We start from the raw sequence: 26580 nt of genomic DNA, 5'->3' as shown, positions 1-26580 counted from the left end.
ACTTTCGTTGTGATATTATTTTTATGGTTTATTCTATTAATTTTGCTTGCCATATTAAGAAATCCGATACAAATGTATTCCGTGTCATATTTGTACTCGTGAACATTGTTTTTTAAAGTTTTGTGTACTTGTAGCTAGTAGTATATAAATACACGAAGAAGGGAAGAAATTGTTATTTTCTTGGCTACTTCTGTTGTTCCTTATTTAAAAGGAAAGGAATAATATAAAATGTGTTAATAATAATTAAAAGCGAACAGGAAGCCCTAAATTGCAAAAACGCAATATAAAAGAAGAAAATATCAATGGAATTAATAAAAACATAAATAATTGATCGAAATTTACTTCTGAGATTAAAAACTTATAATTGTATTATATAAAAAAGAAAAACGTGCAACGTACACACATCTATTCAATTATGTACATACTTGCATATATATATATATATATATATACGCACACACTTACACACACACTTACATACACATACGCTTGCATACATCATACATACATACATACATACATACAATTGTATATTTATACCTATCATTAATACTACGAGTATTTTTATTTAATACAAAATAATCGGTGCGTGTATATTAAAACTGTACATATAGTGATAAACGTCCTTATTGATTTGGCACAGAGGTTGCACGATTTCTTATTCTTTGGTACTGGCAAACGATTCGTAAAGAAGATTTGAAGAAGCTGTAAACTACTTGTATGTGTGTGTCTGTGTGTGTGTATGCATCTTAATATATATATGTACTCTGTAAATAAGTTTGATTGGTATCGTTACCAATCTTAATCAATACTTATATTTATTTTAACAACATTTCAAAGATGAAAGAGTGTATTTTATGCAAATGAAATAATCGTTGCAATTTTTACGGTATCGACATTTGCAATGCCCAGGATATTATAATAATAACTAATATTACTTTAACACGAATGTAATATGACTAGAACAAAAATGAACGTTTAAGTGTCATTATCACCATGTATAAATACACTTATAACTATCGTTAGGCAACTTGATTGATTTATTTCGCGGATTGTGATTTATCACAACTGATCAAAATCACAATTCACAATGTTTCCCGAGAGGTAAAAATTTTCACGTGCATTAATAATATCGCAGCTCTTCGTTCACTCCTTTATCCGATTATTATTTTCTTACCTTTGCATACGACAACCTGACTATGAATTCTTAATCTAAATTTAAAAACAAGAACGATGGTAGGAGAGACAACGTCGACGTCGTTGACTAATCGTCCGAAAAATACTGTTGCAAAAATTTATGGCAACTACCATTACATGTTACAAGTGTTAGAAATACTTTCTTGTCAATGAACAAGAAGTAGAAGAATATATATGTTGAAAATTAAGTAACATTTCATGTGAAGTAGCAATTACCCCAAAAAATCTACCACCAGTTAACGAAAAGTATGATTACTATGTTCAAATTTTACATGATTATATGTATAAAAGAACATATGTAGTATAAATATATGATCTGAGAAACTGAGAAGCTAATCTTTTTTTTCTAATCATGCATTGTACTTCTAATCGCAGAACGAATTTCTACAATTTTGTTCATAAATAGTTTAAAAAAATAAAGTTCACTCCAAAAATAATAGATACATGTCATTTTTTACTATACACTTTTACGATAATCACGTTCGACCGGTTGACTAATCCGACCATGTGCTTTAAACCACTCAAAAACTAGACAATCTAACATAACTGATTTTATTATATTTGTGCGCATCTCTGTTTCAGAGTTGTACTTTAATTTGAATGGTAAAGTTCTAGAAGATTTTACTGTATCTAACGTTGACTTTCCATTATTATATGTGTGCAAGAAAGGTCAAATAAAGTTTCGACATTCAATAATTGGTCTCCGTTGTTTGTTATCTATAAGGGGCATTTAACATTTTCCCGTACGTGGCGTCTGAGTTACCAAACAACGTATACCTCGCTCAAAGTAATCCTATGTTTGCCGCCGGAACTAATCTATGACAGCTTCTTGCATTTTGGCGGCCGAGGAAAATTGAGCTGCGATCATTTCAGGCTTTTTCAGACTTCCTCCAAGGGATAAAAGACATGAAGTTCACACGTAGAAGAGGCCTAAAATGGATGCTTCATAATTTTCCCCTTCCTGTTCCGCAATTTATACCGAACATGTCCTAGATGAGGACGAACTTTATCATGGAGAAGCACAACACCTTTGTTCAGCTTTCTAAGACGCTTGATCTTGATCTGTCTGTGAAGCTTGCCTATGGTTTTGTAATACGTTACAACATTGATAGTCTGGTCATGTTTCAGTAACTAAACGTTAGATATTACTCGTGTCTATATTGTATATGGTGTGAAAACGACGCCACGAATGGAAACTTTTTGAATGATCCTCATAATTTAATATATAATTCAATATATAAAAGAATTTCACTTCGACTAGTTCACCGTCTTGAATTTTTATGATTCTGTGTCGAGAAAACGGAAATGAAATAGATTTAATATTATGTCGGAATATTGACATATATACCTTAGTGATATAGCATATTCTTTGATTATTTACGATTGAAATAGTTTTATAGCAAAAATTATATTGGAAAAGTTACTCGGTGGGCATTTTAAAATGTTAGGTAAAGGTACTGAAATTCTCTGTATTAGTTAATAGTAACCGGAATAATGATGGTATCCTGGTCTTGGTGGGTGATACGCAGCAGGACTTACAGGATAACTTGGATTGTACCCTGACAAAGAAGGCGGTGGAGGAGGAGAAGGTAGAATTCGTCCATCAACCGCATCAGGTACGATATGTGGATTGCCAGAACCTGCGGGTTGAGGACTCGTTATTACCCGTGCACCGGATCCGTGTAAGTGATGTGGTCTTGAAAGAGTGAGATCTACAGTGTGACGTCCACCGGGTGTAAGATCTAAACTTACAACCCTGAGAACATCGCTATGAGGGTAGGGTGGAGGAGGCGGTGGAGGTGGTGGTGGCGGTGGAGGCGGTGGTGGAGGAGGAGGAGCTGGAGGAGGCGGTGGTGGTGGAGGAGGGGGCGGCGGTGGCGGTGGTGGAGGTGGTGGCGGTGGAGGAACTACTGCCCCTGAAGAACCAGATGTCACCTGAGAAGATACGGGAAGAGGAGTAGGTGATATCGAATAGCTTCCAGTCCTGCTAAGATCAACACTTTGTCTTTCTGCAATTTCGTACAGATGATGATGATGATACCGTGCATTTTGTATCTGTACACCAAAAGTATGATGAAATCCTCTAGCAGACATATCCAAGCCCTGAAGCTCCCCATTTAGAACAAGAGGCTCAAAGCTAGTTCTTTCTCTAGCGAACTCTTGGTCGAGAGAATCATATTTATATGATGTTGATAGATCCAACTGCATTGATTTCTCTTTCACGGAGAGACTGAGATTTTGCACAACTGAATCACCTTCATCACTAGATAAATTGTCCGTGGATACCTGATGATGATGATGGTGGTGGTGATGGTGATGGTGATGGTGCACGTCTTGATATCGGGGGTTTGGTGTTCCTGAAGGTGATACCAAGTCCTCTTGTTGAATATGTATATAACCGTTCGGCGAAGAAACACGTGGTATTTCTTCGTGATGTAAATACTGATCAATGTTATGTGTTCTTGGTGTACCGATGTAATCAACGGGCCGATGCAGTTGATAATCGACGTGTAAATGCGTGGGTGGTGTATTTCGGCTATCTGGTGTAGGTGCAGGAGATATCAGTTCTTCTTGTTGTTGTATATAAGACTCTAAATGGTTTGGTGATCTCTGAGGTAATGGAGATTGTAGCTGACTGGATATTGAATAAAGATTTGTGTCGCGATCATTATCATCCAATATTGGACTAGTTACTGCTCCTATATCCCGCTCAGCAGCATCAAGAGCAGCTTCAACTAACAAGCTAGCATTCGCACTTTCAGTTCTTCTATAAACACTAAGTCCCAATTTAGCATTTTCTATAATATCTTGAGTCATATTATCTTGTCTTCTGCTATTGTTTGTCGATGATGGTACTTTCTCATCAATTTCCTTCCGAGTATCTTCAAACTCGTAAGAATTTCCGGTAACAACACTTGTTGATAAATGAGGTATAGTATTAGATACTACTGTTACATCTGAGGAAATTGGAGGATTGAATTCACCAAGCCATTTTTTACTTCCTTTACTTTGTAATCTGGAAGTACCATATAGATCTGTTTCTGTGCGTACACCTTCCACTGTCGATTCTAAACCGCTTGACATTGACGCACCCATCGGAAGCGAAGACGTTGTAATTCGTGAATTATGTTCCATTTTATACTTGGATGTAGGACTTGTACCAAACTCGATTATACTCGAATGTGTAGAAATACTTGGCGTTTCAATTTTCAAGTCATTTTTGCTATCATCCACAGATATTTTATTATCGTTTTCTTGCTGAAATCATAAATTATAAAACGAATATTGTGATTTGAAACGATTTGATCTTACGAAAATGTATAAGACAAGATATATTTTAGTGAAGAACAAACCTGAGAAGTTTTTCTACTAGGTCGCGGTGTTTTTCCACGACCGACATCTTCGACAAGTCCACCGCTATATGCATCAAAGGTATAGGCAACAGATCGTTCGATTTTTGGCATCATTTCTTCTGTAAGACCATGTACTTTTTTGTAATGAAATTGTAAACATTGTTTAGTCGTAAAAGCTGCTTTGCAACCATTTTCTTTACACCTGCAATTAAAAAAAAAAGAAAAAAAACAAGCCCTCAATATCGTATCTACTAAAGAAATACGAAATGAATTATCTACAGGAATATTGTGATCCTACTTGAATGGTTTTACTCCACTGTGTGTTAACATATGTATTTTGAGATTACTCTTATTTTGGAACATTTTTCCACATCGATCACAAGTCGCGGCCCCAACTACGTCTTTATGATGAACTTCTTTCATATGACGTTGAAGAGCAGCACGAGATCCCAGAAGTTTCAGACATAATTTACACTGAAACTCCCGGAGCACCTCAGACATATCTAAACATTCATTTAAATTGAAAATAATCTTTATTGATAGATTTACATGCTGTACAAATGCTTACCGTTATGCATTCGTTTGATGTGCACTTTTAATTTTTGCGGCTGACAAAATTTACGACCACAAAAATCGCATAATGGTCTTGAACGTTGAGGATTTTGAGCACATCCATAAGTACGATGCATTTCAAGGTAATTCAAACGTAAAAAGAATTTCTTGCAATATTGACATTGATATGCACCTCGACCTGCATGTAATTCCGCTGCGTGTTTCATAATATTATCCTTACCCAAAACAGCAGCTCCACATACCTAAAAATATGGGATAAATCCATATATCTATACATTTGTTCAAAAATACAAAATGAGAACAGTCGATATAAAGTGTAATTCAAGTGTTGTCTACCTTACAATGATATTTTCTTATGGTTAAACTATAATTCGTGTCATGAAAAATGCAGCAATGTAACCGATAGTATATTGGATGGGCAAAATTTAAATTACATCCTCCACAATCTGGGTAAATCAAAATAAAGTTAAACAAATGATATTGCTTGCTTATACTTAGTTTATATTTTGAAAAGATGATACTATACTTGTTTTGTCTACTTTATTCTTCCGCGTCCATGCAGAAGATTGAGAGTCTGTCCAATACGTCAGCTCCATTCCTGACATAATATTCTGTGTAGTAACAAGGTGTAGTTCTCCCTGTTTTGTTATTACAGCTACGCTTCTTTCCTCTTTTGTTTCAGCAGGCCTAATATAACGAATCCAATTACTTTTTAATGGATTAGTAGTACTTATATACGAAGCTTTACCATCATTATCTATCTAAAAAAAGAGGAAAGAAGAACAATATTGTTTTATTATTGGAACATTTTAAGGATATATGTGTAATGATTAAAATAAATGTAGTTTATACATACAAAAATAAAAAATATTGCATTGATTTTACCTCCCAAATGTGTCTCATGGGAAAATCATCAGGAATGTCCATTTCCCTAACTGGTTGTCCAACAAGAGGACCCAGTTTAACATGCATTGGAACAGAATTTTTTGCATATATTCCAAGTCCATGTTCTGAATTGGTAATTTTTAATTCAAAACATTCAGGTAGGGAGTCTCTAGCATATAATGGTCGATCTAAATCTACAGTTAATTGCTTTTCCTCTTTCTGAGTTTTCATTTTTGTTTTACATTGTTCAGTTAATAAAGATTCATCATCTGATTCATTATTATCTTCTGTTATCTTTCCATATCCTTCAGACATAGGATCATCTGATTTTATAGCCTTTGAAACTTCCATATTTTCTTTATGTTTATTTAACCAGCTTTCATATGATATAGAATCTGAAATAGCATATTGAGGCGTTATTAATGGGCAGGCATCTTGCAAGTGACGATTATTACATTCTTGGCAGAGCTTTATTTTAATGGCTAATCTCTGTGGCTCAGACATTAGGCTTTCAACATTTGTTTCATTTTGAAGCTTTTCAATTGTAATTGGAGTTGTACCGTCTATTGTAGAACAAGCATTTTTATCTTCTTGCACAATTATTCCGTCTTGCGGTGCTTTCCGCACATCGTGATGTTTACGATTTTTATGTTCATTAGTATGTTTGTGTCTTTTTCTCCTATGTTTATGTACAAAATCATCTACAATGTCCTCAGATGAATCTTCTTTTACATTTTCATCATCGTCTTCGTCAGCATCATATTTCAATCGTTTTCGTTTCTTTTTCAATTTTCGATCTTCTATTTCTTGATCTGTATTTATGTTGATATTTGAACAACTAGAATTTGTATTGACATATACCATACCGCTTGGGCTGTTCTTGTCATCTTTTGTCTCACTAGATTGGATGTGAGAAACTATGGTAGATGTTGAATCTGTTACACTTGAGATTTGTTCTACCACATTTTCACCTACACTCTTAACAGCTGATGATGTTGCTAAACAATTAGACCTTGATTGCTCATTTTTGTCACCAACCATCATAATTCTTTCCATATCGACATCTCCAATATCATGATAAAGTACATTTTTGTTAATATTTACATTTGCTATATATTCTATGCTATCTATGTGTTCAGTCTTTGACATAACAGATTCAGCTGTCTTCGTACTAATACGGAGATTGTTTTTTAAATTCGACTTTGACTCTACTTCACTAGCTGACCTAGAGTTGTCTTTTTTAAAGGAAATTTGTTCCTCATCTCCTGATGTTATATCACTAGAAGATCGTTTAATAGATTCTAGTGACGAAACAATATTTTCAGTTTTAAAACGCCTTTTTCTTTTCCGTTTATCTTTATGATGTTTAGCTTTATTCTTATGATGCTTAGATCTTGAGCTACGCCGGACATGTACATCATTATCATTGGACAATTTTGTTTGTGCTGTATCAACAGAAAGAGATTCAGATTCTACAACTGTGCCACTGCTTTGTTTCCTTAAACTTCGACGTACAAATTCTCTTGTATCTTCTATCAAATCTTCAGTCTGCATCGGTTCTGTTTTGCTCTTTTTATTCTGATCCATTTCCTTTTCCTCTTCTCCATTACACTTAAGGTTGTGTCTATTAAACAAAAATATGCAGTTGAGTGCACTGTAAAATATAGTTATAAAGGAAGTGTTAAGTCACAATAGTGTCTCACAAAAGTTAGAAAGTGGGAATCAATTTAAGACAGAAAACGTTCAATGGTTACTAGTATTTTTATAAATATTAAGTGAAAATTAATTTACCTGAACATATTTCGTATTTGGAGTTAAATAAAATAGACATTTCTTCTGTATCGGTCGATCCGTGTTCTCAAAGAAAATCAAAATCAATGAAAATCAGTGTAATCGATAAAATTGACGACTATATTTTTAACGAATAAAAAATTATCGATTATTTTCACCCCTCTGACAGCAACCCCACAAGATGGCGATTCGAGGGAAAATTTGGACACGATAGAGGGGAAGTCCCGCTTTCGAGTGATACGTATGTTTAAGTATCGATTAAAACAGTTTTTATGGCACAGAACAAAATATTTTATAACGTCGGTCTAAATAAATTTTGATTGAAAACTAAGAAAGAGGTACATTTAATTTGTCACAAGCATCTATCTGGAATCCTACCTGGAAACAGATTCAGCAAGATCCAGCAAGTAAACTGCAACATCTTCATCCGTTGACAGACCTAAGCGTTTTTTAAGAGAAAGCCAACGTTTGCCGTTGGTAAGACCAATCCGGACGCTTAGAAAGTGTTTCGTTTTTGGTTCTGATGTGGTTCCAAGATTATTGCTTTTATGATAAGAACTTCTCGTTAACCCCGACTCTCTCACATGTCTAGTACTTTTCTTCGGCATAACTACATCGTAGATCTGCCGGTATTAAAGCGGCGAACTTGAAGCTACCGCGGAGGTCGCGCACCGATATTATCCTATCCTCTTTATGCTCGCCGCCTGACCATCGCCGCCCACTCCACCCTTTCCGCCCACCCTAGTCACTCGCCACCCCGGCAATCACCCATCCACTAACACTCGCTAAATTTCTATTTCACTCTCTCTATTCTTTCGCTAGTCTACTTTCCTTCTCCATACCCCATGTACCCCGTGACCACGATCTTGCTCTTTTATCGATCCTGTCGTTGCGCTTCATCACTGCAAACTTACACGCGTTCGATGTATGAACGCGTACTTACATGAGAATGCATGTATGTGAATATGCATGCATGATTGTGTACATTCCTGTGTTAGATGCATATAAATTTATATATAGTATACACACAGATAATACAAATATGTAACTTACGTTTTGTCTATATAATCATATATATGTAATTGTATGTGTATCGTGTATGATCAGTATATACATTTGTTCGTCTTTTTTATTAATTAGATGATTTTTTTCTTATGTTATAATATCTAAATCAAATTTCTTGTTTATTAATTTCATATTTATTCTGTTCCATAATTATGATTATAATGTTTGCAATTAATTGAACAATTTAAATATATATATATAATAAACTATAACATAAACAATATAAATTATGTTTAAATGCACGTACAATAAGGAGTAAGGTTGTATTCCATAATTCATATTAATATGATAAAAAAGAATATACATATATGTACACGTGAATATTTTATAAATAATTTTTCAATTTACTCATTCTTGTAACTGGTTCGATCAGTAAACGAACGATTTCTCTGGAATGCTGCTTCTTCTATTTGTTATACACGTATTTATTATATACGTTTCTTTTCTTACGTAGTTCACTATTTTCGTATACGTGTTTAAAAAGGCTAATTATTCGTAATTATTTATCACGGTATCTCGCATTTACCTAATGCTGCTAATGCTTAAATGCTTCAATTTACAACGAATAAATATCGACTGAAACAATACCTTTAAATCGAAGATTTATGTATATCGAGTACTCTATAATCGATATCTCGTTTCGATATATGAAAATTCGATTAATCGATATCGGTAAAAAAGAATTAGCACTGTATATATATGAGTATAGTCTATACAACCATATCAACTCATAGATACATATATTCATACTTGTGCAGCAGTCGGGAATTGTGTTACGTTTGGATCGGAGGAATTGTCATAGAGAAATGTCACGACAAGCATTTAAAGCGATAAATTGGGCTGCTCTCGCTGAGCGAGTTCCAGAAACTGAAAAAGCTGCTTTGGCCGCTTTTAAATCGAAGTCTGATAAATATTTACAACGGTTAGTAAAATTCATAAGATCATTCCATTATTCGATCATTTATCCTGTTATATAATATTTCCACATGTTCCTATTAAATCCTTACTTTAGATTGATCGAGTGATTTAAAAAATGTATTATTCCCCTATTATATAGAAATTAATGTAGTTCTTTCTCATTAAATTTTTGTATGAGTAAATCTAGGTAAACTGACCTAACCTTGTTAGTACTGATTTCAAAATAGCGATAAATATATTACAGTAATAACTTGTTAGAAAATTGATTAAAAAATAATAAACGAAAGAGTTGTGTCATTTAAAATAATCACTTTATACCAATGTGAATAAATTATTATATTTGTATAAAATATAGCATATCCAAATAGATATAAGACAATAAAATAATATATTTATATAACATATATTTTATAGTATGATGGCTAATCCAGAAGCTCTACCAAAAATTGATTGGGCACATTATAAAAAAGTTATTGTAACTCCGGGTTTAGTAGATAGATTTCAAAAAGAATATGAATCATTATCAGTACCATATCCAGCTGATAATTATACAGCAGAAATTGAAGCTGCAAAGAGTGAAGCCGTAATAATATATTTTTGTTTATTTTATATTTTATATCATAAATTGAATTTTATAAATAGTGTTAAATATGTTACAGGCTAAGAAAATAGAAAGTTTCATTCAAGAAGTAGATGTTGACATTGAAAAAATACGTAACGGTTTGAATGAGCTAAACAATACGATACCGTTCTCAGAGATGACTATGGAAGATTATGTTGATTTGAAACCAGACGGATGTATGCAACCAGATAAAATTACAACCTGGCCTCATGACGAGGCATCTCAAGAACATAACATTTCTAATGAAGATTCAAAAGAAAGCAGCAGTGGTCATTAAATTTAACTTGAAATGTATTATAGTTCTGTTGTAATATTCATCATAGCTTCTCCATTGAGCTATTAACAATGTATACTATTAAACTATTCATATAAAAATTTAGTAAGATTCTGACACTAAAGTTATAAAATATTAAATAAGTTGAAAGCATAATCCTGTTCATTATAATTGACTTTTAGTTTAAAATATGCTCAACCTATAAGTAAATTAACTTTGGTAATTTATTATTTGTTAAATAATATTTCTTAAGTACTGAATTGTTATGAAAATGATGTAAACAAAATATCATAATTTAACATATTATTTTTAATGCTGTATTTGTTAAATTTGCTACACTACTTTGTTTCTTTTCCAAATTATGCCGTTTATTACAGAACTACTGCTTTTAAAAATTATGCATAACATATCTAAAAAAACGAGAGATATCTTATAAATATATATTTTTTTTTATTATTTTTTTTTTTTTTTTTTTTTTTTTTAGAATTTTTTGGTATACATGGTGTGTAATATGTTAACTTGTATAATTTAAAATCTGTAATACAAATCATTAGTTGAAAACTTACTAGAAAAGTACAACATCCTGTTAAATAACCTTAATCATTATTTGTGTCATAGTTACAGACACTTAACTTTAAGTTTTAATAAATATACGTCCTGAAAACGGTAAACATTTTTAAAGGCTTATTCTCAAGAAACTTAGGTTCAGTGAAAAAATCAATTACGATTGTGGATACATTTTCGTTTGACACTAGATAGAGTGCGGCTTTTCTACGATTACACATCAAGAAGTGTGATTATACATTATTTCGTCTATCTATAAATGCGTTTCCTATCAATTTCACATGGTGTATTTTTTTTATCAGTGGCATCATTGATGGTTTTCTTGGATTAATTCTAGTGGCATTGGTTGATCCAAACCAATTGGATATCAGAATCGATTGAGATATTTTTTCAACAATATTTTACATTGGTTCAAGTTTTATTTAGTTGCTTTATCGTTTCATTGTACTTAGCTTCATCCCAGTAGGAGACGTAGAAGCGTAACGTAATTATACGTAACCATACTAAAATTCTTAATTTACGTATGCAGATACAAAATAATTATATTTGCTTTAAATAATTTTTCTTTATATTAAGTGCCAGTGCCTGTTTGCTTCGTTAGCCAATTTGTTATTATTTAGAACTCATATAATATAAGGTACCCAGCAAACTGATTCAATTGTTTTTCTATCTATATTTTCATTTCACCATTTTTTCTTATTTTATCTGTATATTACTTCTTTCCTACACATAATGTTCCAGGAATCTCGACAAAAATTATAGGATTAAAAAAAATAATGTTAAAAATGCTACTCGATGTTTACAGAAATCATGTTAGTGAACAGTGTGGAAGGTGCCACTCGTAAATAGTGGTTAATCCGTTTCAATTTCGTGGTTGGTTGTTGGTTCTTGTGTATCCACCTAAATAAGTTAATTTAAATAGATACATATGTACGATTTTTCGGAAATTCCAAAGAATCTTTCATGCCTATATCGGTATACAAATAGAACCGTAATATATTTTGATTTTTACCAATTTATAAATCGCTATAAAAGTTCTCTGTTGATCGGTTGTTGTCGATACGGTGTGTACCTATAGATCGAACGCGTGGAGAATCGGTTACGATACTGTTTCACCTTTCGATATCTTCTTTCGATTATTTTCCACAAAATATTTTCCGAAAGAAATCAAAGTGTGTTCCATGTTCTATGCCATTACGATATTACTTTCCAAGGGAACGATACTTACATAAACTGAAATAGATATTACGACAGTTAATCACTCTATGAATTATCGTATCTTTTATACGTAAATAACTTGAACGTCGTTTTTATTTGAGAAATTTTGTAATAGATTTTGATTGTATTGCAGGATTTATCTTATTTTTTCATTACTACTTTTCATTTATTTTATGACCATTGAACTTTGTACACTAAGGATGTAGGTGCGAATAATGTAACCTTAAGAATATGTGAAAGTTATTGAATTCTGGCGTGCTGTAATCAATTATAGAATACTTATGATTTTATGCTTTTTAATATTTATTAATATAAAAAATTATTATTACCTGCGATTGGTACATTATTAATGCAAAGTGTAGGTCATGCAGATCATCTGCAGAGTAATGTAATGAATAGCTGTGGGAACTCTAATATTAGCACCAAGCTACGTGGATCTAAGTGTTCGGAGATACAGGAAGAATCTGTTAGTAACAATCGAGCTAGTGTGTTAGAGAAAGGAGATGTTGGTGTTCTAAGTGGATATAACTCCAATGATTTTAATGCTCCAAGAGGCACTTTGGTCATTTGTCCAAGAAATACGAACAACTATTCGTCTGATCATAGTTTCTCTAGATTTAAACCAAGGTAAATTATTCTTCCAATTGTTTATTAAAATTTTCTGTTCTATTTCATTTAATTAATTGTTTATATTATTATAGAATTGGTGGTGTTCCACGCAATGAATTTCGAATGGCTCGAGGAGGTAGCTCTGGAGATCGTGCCAGAGGCTCTTTACGGGGTAGGGCCTTTAAAAAGACACCTATCGAACGTGATTCCAATACAGAAACTAGTTATTACCCTACGACTAGACCAAAATTTCAAGAATCGCTGAAAAATCAAGAAAATGTACAAGGAAAATATTATGACGACAAAAGAATAAATGGTCCAAATTGTTTTTTATCTCTAGGATATACTGAGAAAATATGATGTTTCATATTTTAATTAAATATATTGATATTTCCTTATTACAGAAGATTCTAGAATTTCCAAACTTTTAAGAAGATTGTATCGGGAAGATGATTATGATCATTTTATGGTGTTGTGCAAACAAGCACAAGAAGGTATAATAGCGCTGGAAAATCAAAGATACATAAGACGAAATTTGGATGTCATCTGTGAAAGTCTATTAGATATACTACATACTGGGCCTGGACAAGAGGCAAAACAGCAAGTCGCAAAATGTTTAGGACGCATCGGTTATGCAACTGAACAAGATTATAAACGGTAAACAAATGATCTAATAGTGTACAGTGTGTTCATCAAATGTAACATTTCTTTTAATATAAGTAAAATTTTTGGTATGAAAATCCACAGATACATGGATTGGGTCTTTAATAAATATTCACTGGAACGGAAAGATGATATAAAGTGCCTTCTAATTAAATCATTCGTTGAAGCTTTTAAATTGGATGCAGAGGCGCCAAGGCTAAAAGAATTTTCAGTGGTACTTAAATTTTCTTATTTCTTAATTTAGCAGATATTGTGCAAGTTTTTAATTTTTTTTCGATTGGACTGAAGGAAGAAACAAAACTAATTATTTTAAATAAAGTACATTAAATATCCTTTCAGCTAATGATGTCGCAATTGCAATCGACGCTAGAAAATGTTGATCGATCCGATCTATTAGTAGCAACAGTGGATGCGATATTACTGATAATGGAGTCTTATCCTGAAACGTTTTCAAATCACTTCCGTGATACAGTTGATATATTAGTTGGCTGGCATATCGACTCGACACAACAAAAGACAATTGTAGCTTATGCCAGTCGTAGTTTGCAAAGGTTACGAACTTTTTGGATAGCAGATTTACAGTTTACTTTAACTCTACTAGGACAATTTTTAGAGGACATGGAAAGCTATGATGAGGAATTATCTTTACCAGAATGTGGTAGGAGTTCTCCTGGAGATGAAGCATCTCCCACTTCCAGAGAATCTATTCGACGTATTACATCCTTAATCTCGGTGTTTAATACAGTTACGAAAAGTATATCTGAGCATTTGAATCCTAATCTCACACCAAGCGTGCAGTGGTCATTTTTATCTGATTGTTTATCAAAAATGCTGAAAACAGTTGTTAAAGCGATTGAATTGGACAACGATGAAACCTGGCTTTCGAATTTTAAAGTTACACCCGAAATTACCGAAGAATTATTAAAATGCGTTAAAAATTTAGGCATTGTACCAGAAAATTCCAATAAATCAGAACTAATCGAAGAAGATGTCATCAATATGTTTAAATCTTTGAATTTGAATAAAAATAAATTGAAAGATTTAAAGCAAAATATCGAGAAAGATGCTGCATTGAAAGAAAGAGAATCGTTGTTAAATATAATACAGTGGATGGAGATAAAAATGAAGAAAGATTTAAATCTAACAGAGGAAAAAGAAGAATTAATAGTTGTTGCAAATGAATGCGCATTTTTATTATTAGGTCATCTTCAGAGTCGTATAACAAAAAATCATGAGCTACTTTATAAGTTTATTGATCTTCAGTTAAAAAGGATCAGTATCTTTTGGGATGACACAATAATTTCTATGTTAAATACTGTTTCAAAAATAATAAAAGAAGTCTCCGCGAACTTGCCACTTGAACTAGTTCATAAATTGCTTGGGAAAGACTCTGCTTTACTCAAATTGAGATTTCATGATTCAATTTCTATCCAAAACGCCAGTCTTGGAGTATATCATAGTCTTCTTAGTCTAAAAAATATTCCATTATTACAAGAATCGTATCGTTACATATTGTCGGACTTGGAAATTGCTTATAAACTTATCTTAACAGATATCGAAAATTTAGTAACAGATAATCCATTACTTGATGATATTAAATACAAAAAGAATGATGCAGAAATTGTGGTTACCTTTTTGCTAAGAGCTCTTTCTGATATAGGTAAAAATATATGAATGCATTGTAAAATTCAATGAAGATAAGCTTATTATATATCATTTATCGATTTGTTTTATTATATGTTTTATTATATTTTCTAGCTAACGCGAGTAATTCTATCATTGGTATGTGGGCATTAAAACCAAGCATTTTAGAACTCTTGGCAGTTAAGCTGAAACCTTATGACAGCAGTTTATCGTCAACTAGTCCGTTCTTGCAATATAGCATTTTATATTTGCTATATGCGCATTGTTCTAGGTGAGTCATAAGGAAAAGAAGAACAGTAAGTTACTAATTTAGCAGTTTTTATTGCACTATCTGTTTTATTTTAGATATAATCATTTTGTGCCAAGTTCAAGCTTAATAACTGGAACTACTGCTTGTCGTCCAATGGATATGTTTCCAGGAGCATTGGATGTTCCAACAACATCACCTACTAGTGGTCATCTTTCCATAATTTTAAACTTAATAGCTAAAACTTATAATGAATGCACACCAGAGCAAACGTTGTTGCTTTTATCAACGTGGATGCAAGAAATTTGTATACAAGCGGAAAATTACATTGGCATTTTGAGTAAAACAAAGGAGTATGAGAATGTTCTCGCAAGTCTTGTTACGTGTGGAGCTACCATCGATCGAGATATTTCTATTGCTGTTTGTGATCTCTTTGAAATTTTAATGAGTGCAAAAAGTGTAACCTGGAAAGAAGAAATGTATGCTTGTATTGTAGACTTGGTGATGTTACATTTAACTTCACGAGACGAAATTGTACGAGACAAGTATGGTTCATTATTGACACAAATACCTTTAAATATAGTGGTACCAAAACTTAACAGAGAGTGCTTATTGTCGGAAACGAAGGTAAGTGTAGGAAATATATTTAAAAAAAAAAAGCATGATTTACTTCAACTTTTTTTTCTTACAGAAATATCAAGGAATAAAAAATTATTCGACCGAGTCTTTAATTCTTGCTCAAAGATTACATATGCGAGGAACTAGCACTGGAGAGATGCAAGCACAACATTTCAAGACTTATATGGCTTTTTTATTGCAAGAACAATATCTTGATGCAGCTGGATTGTCGGAAATATTTACTCTATGTTGGCCAATTGTGTAAGTAAAGACAGACATAACTAATTTCAAGCTACTTATTTTAGTTACGATAATGAGAAAATAGTACGATTTTATTTATATTTATAGATCTGAGAGCGACACTACCAAGAAAATGTATCGTTTAGCACTTGCAAATAGATCTTTCTTATACTTCTGGGCCGGTTTCGAGGCAGCTCAACATTGTGTGACGAACAAGCTTCGTACTTCATTAGGAAAACCTCAAGAAACATTTACGTCAATCGAAAATGCTTTGAAAACATTAGCACGTGAAATTTCATACAGCTGTGAAACAACGAAAAAAGAGAAACGTAGCTTGGATCATCTACTAAGCGAACATACTCGAGTACGATTATTTATTGAATTTCTTGAACATCTTGAGAGAGTAATACATAACGCAGCAGAAGGTTGCGCGATCGCTCTGTTACCATTGTCGAAACCAGTTAGAACCTTCTTCCATACTAACAAATCGACTTGTAAAGAATGGTTGAATCGTATTCGATTGGCATTATGTGTAGTATCGTTGCATCCTGGATTAGCTAGCAGTGCTCTGAGAAATAGTCAGAGATTATTAGAGGATTTAAGTAACAGTGATAATACACAGGGTATCGAATTTGAAAGAGCGACGCTTTGTACGGCACAAGCTATGGTAATATTGGGAGAGGCAGAGGCGTTACAGGGACTTTACGTTTATACTAAGGAAAAGGATAGAAAATTTCCGTGGTTGAAAGCTGCCATGGAAGAAGCTGCACATCGCTACGAATCTGCTGCCGAAGCGTATAAGTTAATTATAGAGGAGCATATGCGTGTTGCAAATAGTCGACTTGGAAAAGATGTTGACCAAGAGGAAGAGGGAGAAGATGTAGCTGACGGTAATAGCGTTGGTGGTGTTGATGGCATTAGTGCGAATGAGGAGGTTTCCGATGGAAAAGGCAAGTCTTTTAAATCCGAAGGAGATAATCAAGTACTTGGTTTTTGTATGCAACGATTATCTCATTGTTACGAAGCTGTCAGTGACTGGACTCGGTTAGAGGCTTGGAAACAGCAAGAGGCTGAAATTTTTGCCCGAGATAAAAATGCCGTTCTCAGAAAACAATTATTTACAGAGAGTAGCACTTCTCAACAAGCAAAATGTTTAAAAAAGTTCGAAAATGGTGAAAACATATGTTTAGACGACCTAACTGATTGGAGCTTACTCGATGGAGGAACCGGTAAAACGGTAAATTGGAATTGCGCGAAAACGTTAGTGGAATGTGGTAATACGTTGACTAATATTGCACTTAGAATTCATATAAATGAATATAAAGATTATTTTGAGGAAGAGATTGAACGATGTCGGAGAGTGGCAGCTAAAATTATGGAAGAAGGTCTAAGAAATGTACCCTCGGAATACTTAAACGAATCTATATTAGTACGATTTTCAGCAGATGGGTTAAAAAATATTCTTTCTGGTAAGGAAGAAAATATATTCGAATTATATAAAAGCGAAAAACTTGATTACATGGATTCGAGCATACTGACGCGAACATTATGGTGGTCAGAATATTTCGGTAGAACAAGAAAGAATAATAGTCCTGAAGCGCGATTAGATAATAATGATGTAACTGATCTAAGATTGCATATTGTTCGAACTGCTAGAAAGGAAGGTAATTTTGAACTAGCGAAACGAGAACTACTTAATTATTTGAGATCCGAACGAGAGCTTTGTCGATTTGAAGGAGGCGAACGAAATTACATTAATCTCGACTTTGATCAAGCAACTGATGATGTTTTGAAGAACGTGATGCACGTAAAATGGTCGAAGAATAATATACGTGCTTTCCGTGAATTTTCAAAATTGCTATATGATATGGAACGAGTTAACAAAGCGTTAAAGGTATGTAGTGCAACTGCACTTGGAATATCTCGAACTATCGTTGATGGAGAACAGTCTGCTGATTTACGTGAGAATGGTACAATTCTACTTTTGACTCTTGGTAAATGGATACAACAAGAAATAGGCAGCATTGAAAATGGTCAATTGGAGCAATTGCTCAAATTTGAAGCTACCCATAATGATGGCTTGATGAACAAGCTATTCGGTCCTACCACGAATTCAATACCTGTTTCAGATATGATAATTGGTAGATTAACGCAACTGGGTGTAAACCAATGTCCAGATTTGCCACTTGCGTGGTGCAGTTTCGCTAGTTGGTGTTACAAATGGGGAAGAAAGATTGTAGATAATTCAAATTCAGGTCAGTTGACTGATTCGGATAGAGCAACCATAAGAGACTTATTACCATTCGATACAAGTGAATCTGACTTGAACGCAATCTTTTCAATTTTGTCTCAAAATAAAACAATTCCTGAAGACGAAGGCGACATTACAGACACTTCCAATGATGTTAATACTTCAGATATGATAGAAAATCAATTACGTAGCGTTTCAGTATTAAGTCGTATTAGCGCTGATCGTCTCACAACGTTGGTCGATATTTGGAGGCAAGCACAGAAGAGGATTTATGCATATTACGAGCTTTCTGCAAACGCGTATTTCAAGTACTTGCAACTTGCCGCGATTAAGGAGGCCAACGATTGTGCTACTATTACAGCTACACTTAGATTGCTACGACTGGTTGTGAAACACGCTCTTGAATTACAAAATGTTCTGGAGTCTGGTCTTTCCTCAACTCCTACTGCTCCATGGAAAGAGATAATACCGCAATTGTTTTCCAGACTTAGTCATCCTGAGTCTTATGTACGTACACGAGTATCTGAATTGCTGTGCAGAGTTGCAGAGAATTCACCACACTTGATCACTTTTCCAGCTGTAGTTGGAGCGGTTTCTGGTCAAAAGAAAAATTGCAATAAAGTACTTTATGAGAAAGCAGAAACTGATTCATCTCAAAACGATTTAGATTTTATCGAAGAAGAAGAGGAAATGGACGCTGAGAGTTCTACTGTACCTTATCAAGACGAGCAAGAAAAGTTTATGGATTGTTGTTTCTCGCAATTGGTAGACTGTCTATCGAATAGGATTCAAGACTCCATCGAGCAAGTGAAAATACTCGTCAAAGAGCTGCGTCGAATTACATTACTATGGGATGAGCTGTGGTTAGCAACACTGTGTCAGCATCATACTGAAATTTCTAAGCGATTTGAACAACTGGAAATGGAAGTACAAAAAGTGCAGGATAATTCTTGGTTGAGTGTTGAGGAAAAGGATAAATTAATTGCAGAAAAACATAGAATTATATTAAAGCCAATAGTTTTTATATTAGAAAACCTTTCGGCTATGACTTCCGTTTCTGCCGAAACACCTCATGAAAAGACATTTCAAGAGAAATTTGGTCCTTCGATAGAAGAAGCAATCAATAAATTAAACAATCCTAAGAATCCTGCGAAACCGCAGATTGCGAGTATATGCTTGAAACAATTGGAAGGCAAATTAGCTCAACGTGTACATAGACGAGCCGCGTATTCCCTTTCCATGAATGATATCAGTCCGGTATTAGCCAATTTGAGAAATACATGTATCGCTATGCCAGGTGTTGCTGCAAATGATAACAAAATTGTTACTATAAAATCTGTAGACAATAATGTTCAGATATTACCAACCAAAACGAAACCGAAAAAGCTTATGTTCCACGGTTCCGATGGACACGTATACACATATTTGTTTAAAGGTCTGGAGGATCTTCATCTGGATGAAAGAATCATGCAGTTTTTAAATATATGCAACACTATGATGTCAAAAAAGGGTGATTCGAAAAAAGTATATAGGGCGCGCCATTATTCAGTTATACCATTGGGTCCACGATCTGGATTAATACAGTGGGTCGATGGCGTGACACCCTTGTTCGTCTTGTACAAGAGATGGCAACAGAGAGAGAGTACTATGCTTAATAAAACTGGTAGTTCTGCAATATTAAGACCGTCCGAACTATTTTACAATAAATTAACTCCACTTCTGAAAGAGCGAGGAATCGGCCTGGAAAACAGAAAAGAGTGGCCTGTTCAAGTTTTGAAACAAGTTTTAGCTGAACTAATGGCAGAAACTCCTAAGGATTTGCTAGCAAAGTTAGTTCTGTTTTCTTTCCTTATTCTCATTACTTATATCACCTCTCCATTTCTTGACTACTTTTTCCTGCATAAGGAAGTTATTAACGATATTTTCTGATCTTTGTTTATCGATATAGAGAGATTTGGTGTAATAGCATAAATGTTGGAAGTTGGTGGCAAGCAACCAAAAATTACTCCTATTCGGTGGCCGTAATGTCAATTATCGGTTATATCATTGGTCTCGGTGATAGACATTTGGATAATGTATTAGTTGATCTCAATACAGGCGAGGTTGTTCACATCGATTACAATGTTTGCTTTGAGAAAGGCAAAACATTACGCGTACCAGAAAAAGTGCCGTTTAGAATGACTCCAAACATCAGAACAGCACTAGGAGTAACTGGAGTCGAGGTACAATAACTTTTTATGTCGTAATCATGTTATGGTATTATTATAATAAATAATATACACAGTTAAAATATGATATCTTCTTTTCAGGGCATATTTCGTTTAACTTGTGAACATACGCTCCGAGTAATGCGTCGAGGACGAGAAACCTTATTGACCTTGCTTGAAGCGTTTATATATGATCCGCTAGTCGACTGGCGAGCTGGTGCGGATAACAGCATTGCAAGTTACGGAGCCTGCCAGGCTAGAGCACGATGTACGGGAATTGGGAGGAAACAATTAGAACAGGAACTAACACGAGCAATGTTCGCCGTTCGAGCAGCAGAAATGCGTGCCGAATGGTTAGCAAATAGGTCTGTAAATCAGCAATTAGATTTTACCTTTATACTCTTCATAATAATTAGTCTGTATCATATTGACTAATGATCTTTGATTCTTAGAGATGAGTTGGTGAAGATCTTTCCATCTCTGTGCCACCACTTGAATTGTTGGGTAGAGGCAACGGATATCACGCGTCAATGTCAGGATTTATTACAAGACAGACATCAACAGCTTGCTCTAGTCAAAGAAGCACAAGCAATGGGACGTAATCATCCACTATATTCTGTGATAAAGCGTTATAATTCTTTTAAAAGAGCACGCGATGCCCATGAAAAAGCAAAAGCTGGGTTGAAAGAAAAGATTGAGGACTGTGAAAAGCAGATTAACATGCACAACGTAAGTTTTAATTATTTATTCATTTATTTCTTTTATTTTAAAGAAATTGATCGAGTTAACTTGTTATTTTAGTTGGCACTTTCAATCGTACGAGGTCCGCAATTAGGACAATGGTTGACAGAATTGGGTACCTCTACGAGTCAAGAGGATCACGTAGTTTTTGATCTTGTGAAAGAATTCTTACAGAATGCTGGTCAAAGTCAAATGATACTTCAATGTGAACAATCAGAAAATGAATTGACACAATTGGCTACACAACAGTCTATTCTAATACGAAATTGTTTGGATTTATTGAGTCAATATTCAGCGATTTGTAGCCTGTATCCGCTGAGTAATATGTCGCAACATCGTTCTGTACTTTATCACGGTTGGGCTAACAAGCTTTTAAACACTGGAGGCGTCGAAACTTGTCGTGAAGTTATGGTGCAATTTGAAAATACTTTTGATCCGATCAAAATCTCCAACAATCAGCAAGTTCAACAAATAATAACATTTTCTTATCAAATGCAAGCGATTCTAAATGAAGCAAATGAAAGATTAAAGAAAGCATATGAGAGGATGGTTTCGGAGGGTTTACCAGAATCAGTCACTAGAATAGAGAAAGCATACGGAGAATCTAGAGTACAGATACAAAACTTTCTGAGACGAGATAAAGGTGCGGAAAGGGCACTCGAATGCGTCAATATAACCGCACTCTGCGCTTTGAATAAGAGATACTTAATGATGGAAGGCGCTGCTAAATGTGCAGGGGACTGTTTAGTTGATCTTACATCCAGAGAAGGAGACTGGTTTTTAGATGAAATGCGTTTAATGTCATCGTTGATTGCTGAGCTAGTTAGTTTGATACCTGAATGCCATAAAACCAACAATGATCCCAAGATATCTCTTATATTAAAATGTTTAAGAGGATCCGATTGCATCTACAAAGGATTGCAAGAACTTAATTATAATTTCCACACGATCATTTTGCCTGAAGCGATGAAAACGATCATAACGGAAGAGCCAACTGTGATTAGAATGATAGGAGAACTAACAGAGATAATTGTATCATCCGGTATACCACTTGGTGATATCCTAGGCCAGTTAGAAATGCATCTCAGGTTTACCGTTATGGAGATGGAAAGTCCTCATGCAATGATACAAAACGTCGTGAATAACATGAGATTAAGATTCGAGGCAATGCTATCTCGACCTGCTGAAATTCAAGAACCTAATCAAGATGAGACGTTGACGCCTGGTCAAATGCTTTTAATGGGCTTTAATGGTTTGTTCGAAAAGCTTCAGATGGAAGGTAACGCGTTAATCGCTACTTTGAGTACGCTCGATATTCCCTCATCCTGGAGAAAAATTGATCAGATTCGAGAAGCGAAAGAAATGTCTGCACCAATATTCAATAAGACAGCTTGTCAGGTGTTGGAGGATATATTTTTGGTCAAACGATTACATACCATACAAGAGTTCTTCATGATGTGTAGAGATATTGCAACTGCATTTAAAGGCGGTTTAGCAAACATTTACAATGACGAAAGACTAAACAAACCAATAAGAATCTTTACAGCCGATTACGTGTCACGGCAATTGCTTGGTGTTACTTCTCAAACATTAGCTATCGCACTCTGTTTCTTATTACAACGAATGGGTTTAAGCGTTACTACCGAGATTGAGCAAAGGGATATTGGAGCTGAGAGTAAAGTTTCGATAGAAGAATTGTGTAGAAAGGTTGTCGATATATGTTTAAAGAGAGGTCTCTTTTCTGGTTCTGTTCTTGCTCAAGCTAGTGCTCTCAGTAGCACTCTTGAAAGTGTTTGGCGAAGAAAACAGAGTGCTAGATTTGCTCAGCAATGTGTCGAAGTAGCTAGGGCCAGCATGCAGAGACTTCAGCTACAACTAACAGCTCATCACTGGTTGCACGAGGATAGCTTACTAATGAGGTCAAATGTTAATTTAATGAATCCTTTGAGTAAGTCTTTGTTTGAATTTTTTTGTTATAATTGTGCATTTCTGTTTTTAGATATTAATTTTCTTACTTTTTTTCAGATCGTTCTGGATTTATGTTAGAACTTCGAAAAACAGCGACAGCACTTACTGCTCTGCAATCTCGAGTATGTGAGGCACGAGATCAACAACAAAATCTTGTTTCCAGCGCAGTGCAACGATTGAAGTGGGCTGCTGGAGCGAACCCTGCTCTCGGAGAAGTCATGTCCGCGTTTGATAACGCGGTACTTTCATCTTGTGAAAAATTAACTCGACAGCATAAACTTGCGACTAATGTAATCAATACCTGCAATTCTATATTGCATTATGAAGCTCTAAGAACTAGGACATCTGAAAGTGTGACACACGATACGAATTTTGTCAAACTGATCAAGCATTGGGAAGAGAGCTGCATTTTGACAATGAATTTAAATATAACAGTAACCGCAATCGAAGAGAGTCTTGTCGAACTATTACACATGGAAAGCAACGTTGATATGAACTGGCTAAAGCAGGCTGAGAGATTTATCTCTGAAGCGATACTTGATGTTCAAAAGAAATTGCAAGAAAAGCAAGAAAGTTTGCTTTCAGCTCAAGAACGTTTGAGAGAGCAAGTATCAAACTTACAAAATGTGTTAACTGAGCATCATAGATTAATGTCGGATGTACGAATACTATTACGAACTATGGTAAAACAAGAGAACATCGATGGCCTACAAGAATTTCTTTCTTCGTATCGGTCTTTCACTGAAAGCATATCGGCGATCGTAAAGGAAATGGAATCTGACAATTTGGATGCAAATAGAGGAAGAACGATTAAAGAAGAATTGGAAAATATGGCAACTGTGGCACCAAATTTGTACAACGAGTTATTAGGATTCGCCAATGAAAAGAAAATAAATTCAGCAAAGGTGTCTGAGAAGCAAAAAGAGATAGATAAGGAAAAAGAAAGGAACCGTGAAAGAGAGAGTGAAACTGAAACTTCAATAGTTAGTTCGATAAAGAAAAAAGGAAAATTAATGAGGCAGGAGGGTGTGTGCTACAGTCCTAAGAAAGGAATTCCACCGACCAGAGACCCAACTACAGGAAAAGGTGAGCTTAGTTTTATTGTGGATTTTCTGTTAAGATTACATAAATATTTTCTTATTATTTTTCTCTCTCATTTATATTTTCTTCGTAGCTGTTCAAGAGCGAAACGCGTATGCTCTGAACGTTTGGCATCGCGTACGGATGAAGTTAGAAGGATGCGATCCTTATCCAACAAGAAAGTATACAACGGCTGAACAAGTGGAATACGTGATACGCGAAGCTCAGAGCACCGACAATTTAGCCCTCTTGTATGAGGGTTGGACACCATGGGTCTGAACGAAAAAAGATTGACGCAATCGCGTCGATGGTTTAACGCTCGTCACACACGGTACTCGAGTTAGTACCGTTCTTCGCTCTATGCTCCACAGAGTTAGCTCTCTGTCCGACCAGGTGTGAAGTATATCTTCGTTGTCACCTGAAAGAGAAAGTTCATGTCTGTAAGGATGCCGTTTAAGTTCGGCAGCGCGCTCTTGCATACAGAGAGATTCTGGCACTGATTCTATGATTATCTCAAAAATCTCTCGTTAACAATGCGTACTGTGCGATCTATATCAAGGTTTCTTCTTTCCTTTTTTGCGTCTACATAATCTTTGTCCGTTTTCCTTCTGGTCAAAGTAGACTAACGTGCAATAGCCGAGAAACAAAAAGAAACAGAATTAAAAGAAAAGTGTGCACTTATGTACTATTTGTTGTTATGCAAAGGGCAACAAAGATTGTTTCGACAAGCAGGTTAAAAGATGACAAAAGAAATATAAACTAAAGAAAATATAAACTGACGTACGATCGAAAAATCAGCAGTCTTATTGCGTATATTGCTTGTATGCTTAAATGTCGATGTTAGATTTGGGAAAAGCATAGAATCTGCCGCATCTTTGAAATGATAAGGAATAAGGGCAGAAAGAATATGACGCGGAGGAGCTCGATAACGGCAAACGCGTCGATAGTGACACTGCCACAGATATTTGTTCGAAAGAAGATCGATATCTATTATTTCTTTATTTTAGTAAATATTGATTGAATTTTATAATTGTAACTTAATCTTGAAAGGAAGAACGTGTATAGCGTTCGCGAATGAGTAAGGATACATTTGGGAATTTGAAGCGGGACCAAGAACGATATGTCACTGTCGAATCGCGAGCAAAGTAACCGAGATTATGGAGATGCTGGATGAAAAACAAAGTGTATTTTTCGTGTTCGTATTCGCTATTCGATATTAATGTAAATCATCATGATCTCAGCACTCTTATTTTTTTCCTAAAGTGGGAGTACATGTTTTTCCGAAATTTCAATCGATAATTGTGCAAATCATACAAGTTTATCGCGAAATTTTCCATAAGTATTATTTTTTTTTTTATATTTAGTAGAATCTGTCATAATTCTAGAAGTTTGTTTCAACAAATATTATACAACAATCATGGTAATCAGTCATTAATCTGTAATAGCTTATAAGAATGGAAACGTCGGAAAAAATGATATTGCAAATATGAAACAAAATTTGTTCCTTTTCATATTAAACATGTGATGATCATAAGCGTTGTTGGATCATACTATTTTCTCTTTTCTTTTCTTTTTTTTTTTTTTTTGAGGGAAAGGGAGAGGAAAAGAAGGTCGCACTTTATAACCAATAAAGTTTACGGTATGTATAAAAATTATGAAAAAGATGTATTCCCTTTGGTTTAATTACACTTTTGAGAAACAATCACGTCTACTATTCATTTACTTTAAACCTCTATTTAAGGTACATTATGATCTCCATTCTGTCATTTTTGATTATATATGTCATTATGTTTGGGATTTTTTCAAAGCTATTTTTTCTAATCATTTCTGTTCCTTTTACTTTGTTTTATTT

The 26580-nt window shown here is 34.5% G+C and overlaps 3 protein-coding genes across 10 annotated transcripts; 2 read left to right on the top strand and 1 right to left on the bottom strand.

Annotated features, from left to right (window-relative positions):
* Window positions 1-15: 15 nt before the first annotated feature.
* On the bottom strand, window positions 16-9452 carry LOC139992653 (uncharacterized). 3 transcript variants are annotated; one of them, XM_072013719.1, is made up of 9 exons: window positions 8178-8250; window positions 7800-7865; window positions 6009-7632; window positions 5650-5884; window positions 5460-5569; window positions 5119-5365; window positions 4849-5053; window positions 4551-4752; window positions 16-4455 (listed from the first exon to the last, which is right to left on the bottom strand). In XM_072013719.1, exons 2-9 carry the CDS (start codon window positions 7805-7807, stop codon window positions 2674-2676), a joined length of 4413 nt encoding a protein of 1470 aa, XP_071869820.1. In that variant the 5' UTR covers window positions 7808-7865; window positions 8178-8250; the 3' UTR covers window positions 16-2673. The 3 variants fall into 3 exon arrangements, with proteins under 3 accessions (XP_071869820.1, XP_071869817.1, XP_071869819.1); XM_072013716.1 differs by lacking the exon at window positions 7800-7865 and having other exon boundaries at window positions 8178-9452; XM_072013718.1 differs by lacking the exon at window positions 8178-8250 and having other exon boundaries at window positions 7800-8171.
* Window positions 9453-9589: 137 nt separating this feature from the next.
* LOC139992678 (ATP synthase subunit d, mitochondrial) lies at window positions 9590-10991 on the top strand. Its single transcript, XM_072013791.1, has 3 exons — window positions 9590-9786; window positions 10197-10365; window positions 10442-10991. Exons 1-3 carry the CDS (start codon window positions 9671-9673, stop codon window positions 10679-10681), a joined length of 525 nt encoding a protein of 174 aa, XP_071869892.1. The 5' UTR covers window positions 9590-9670; the 3' UTR covers window positions 10682-10991.
* A 137-nt stretch (window positions 10992-11128) lies between these two features.
* Window positions 11129-26430, top strand: Nonc (serine/threonine-protein kinase Smg1). Of its 6 annotated transcripts, none has more exons than XM_072013691.1 (16): window positions 11129-11726; window positions 12823-13087; window positions 13162-13385; window positions 13474-13726; window positions 13817-13946; window positions 14072-15392; window positions 15491-15647; window positions 15722-16250; window positions 16315-16502; window positions 16590-20561; window positions 20681-20954; window positions 21042-21304; window positions 21392-21668; window positions 21741-23628; window positions 23706-24734; window positions 24823-26430. In XM_072013691.1, exons 2-16 carry the CDS (start codon window positions 12852-12854, stop codon window positions 25005-25007), a joined length of 10926 nt encoding a protein of 3641 aa, XP_071869792.1. In that variant the 5' UTR covers window positions 11129-11726; window positions 12823-12851; the 3' UTR covers window positions 25008-26430. The 6 variants fall into 6 exon arrangements, with proteins under 6 accessions (XP_071869792.1, XP_071869790.1, XP_071869791.1 ...); XM_072013689.1 differs by having other exon boundaries at window positions 11129-11763; XM_072013690.1 differs by having other exon boundaries at window positions 11129-11763; window positions 12818-13087.
* The last annotated feature ends 150 nt before the right edge of the window (window positions 26431-26580 follow it).

Source organism: Bombus fervidus, chromosome 12 (genome assembly GCF_041682495.2).
Source record: "Bombus fervidus isolate BK054 chromosome 12, iyBomFerv1, whole genome shotgun sequence".
Lineage (NCBI taxonomy): Eukaryota > Metazoa > Arthropoda > Insecta > Hymenoptera > Apidae > Bombus > Bombus fervidus.
The sequence above is the reverse complement of the archived record's forward strand: the minus strand, read 5'-3'. Positions and strand labels throughout refer to the sequence as shown.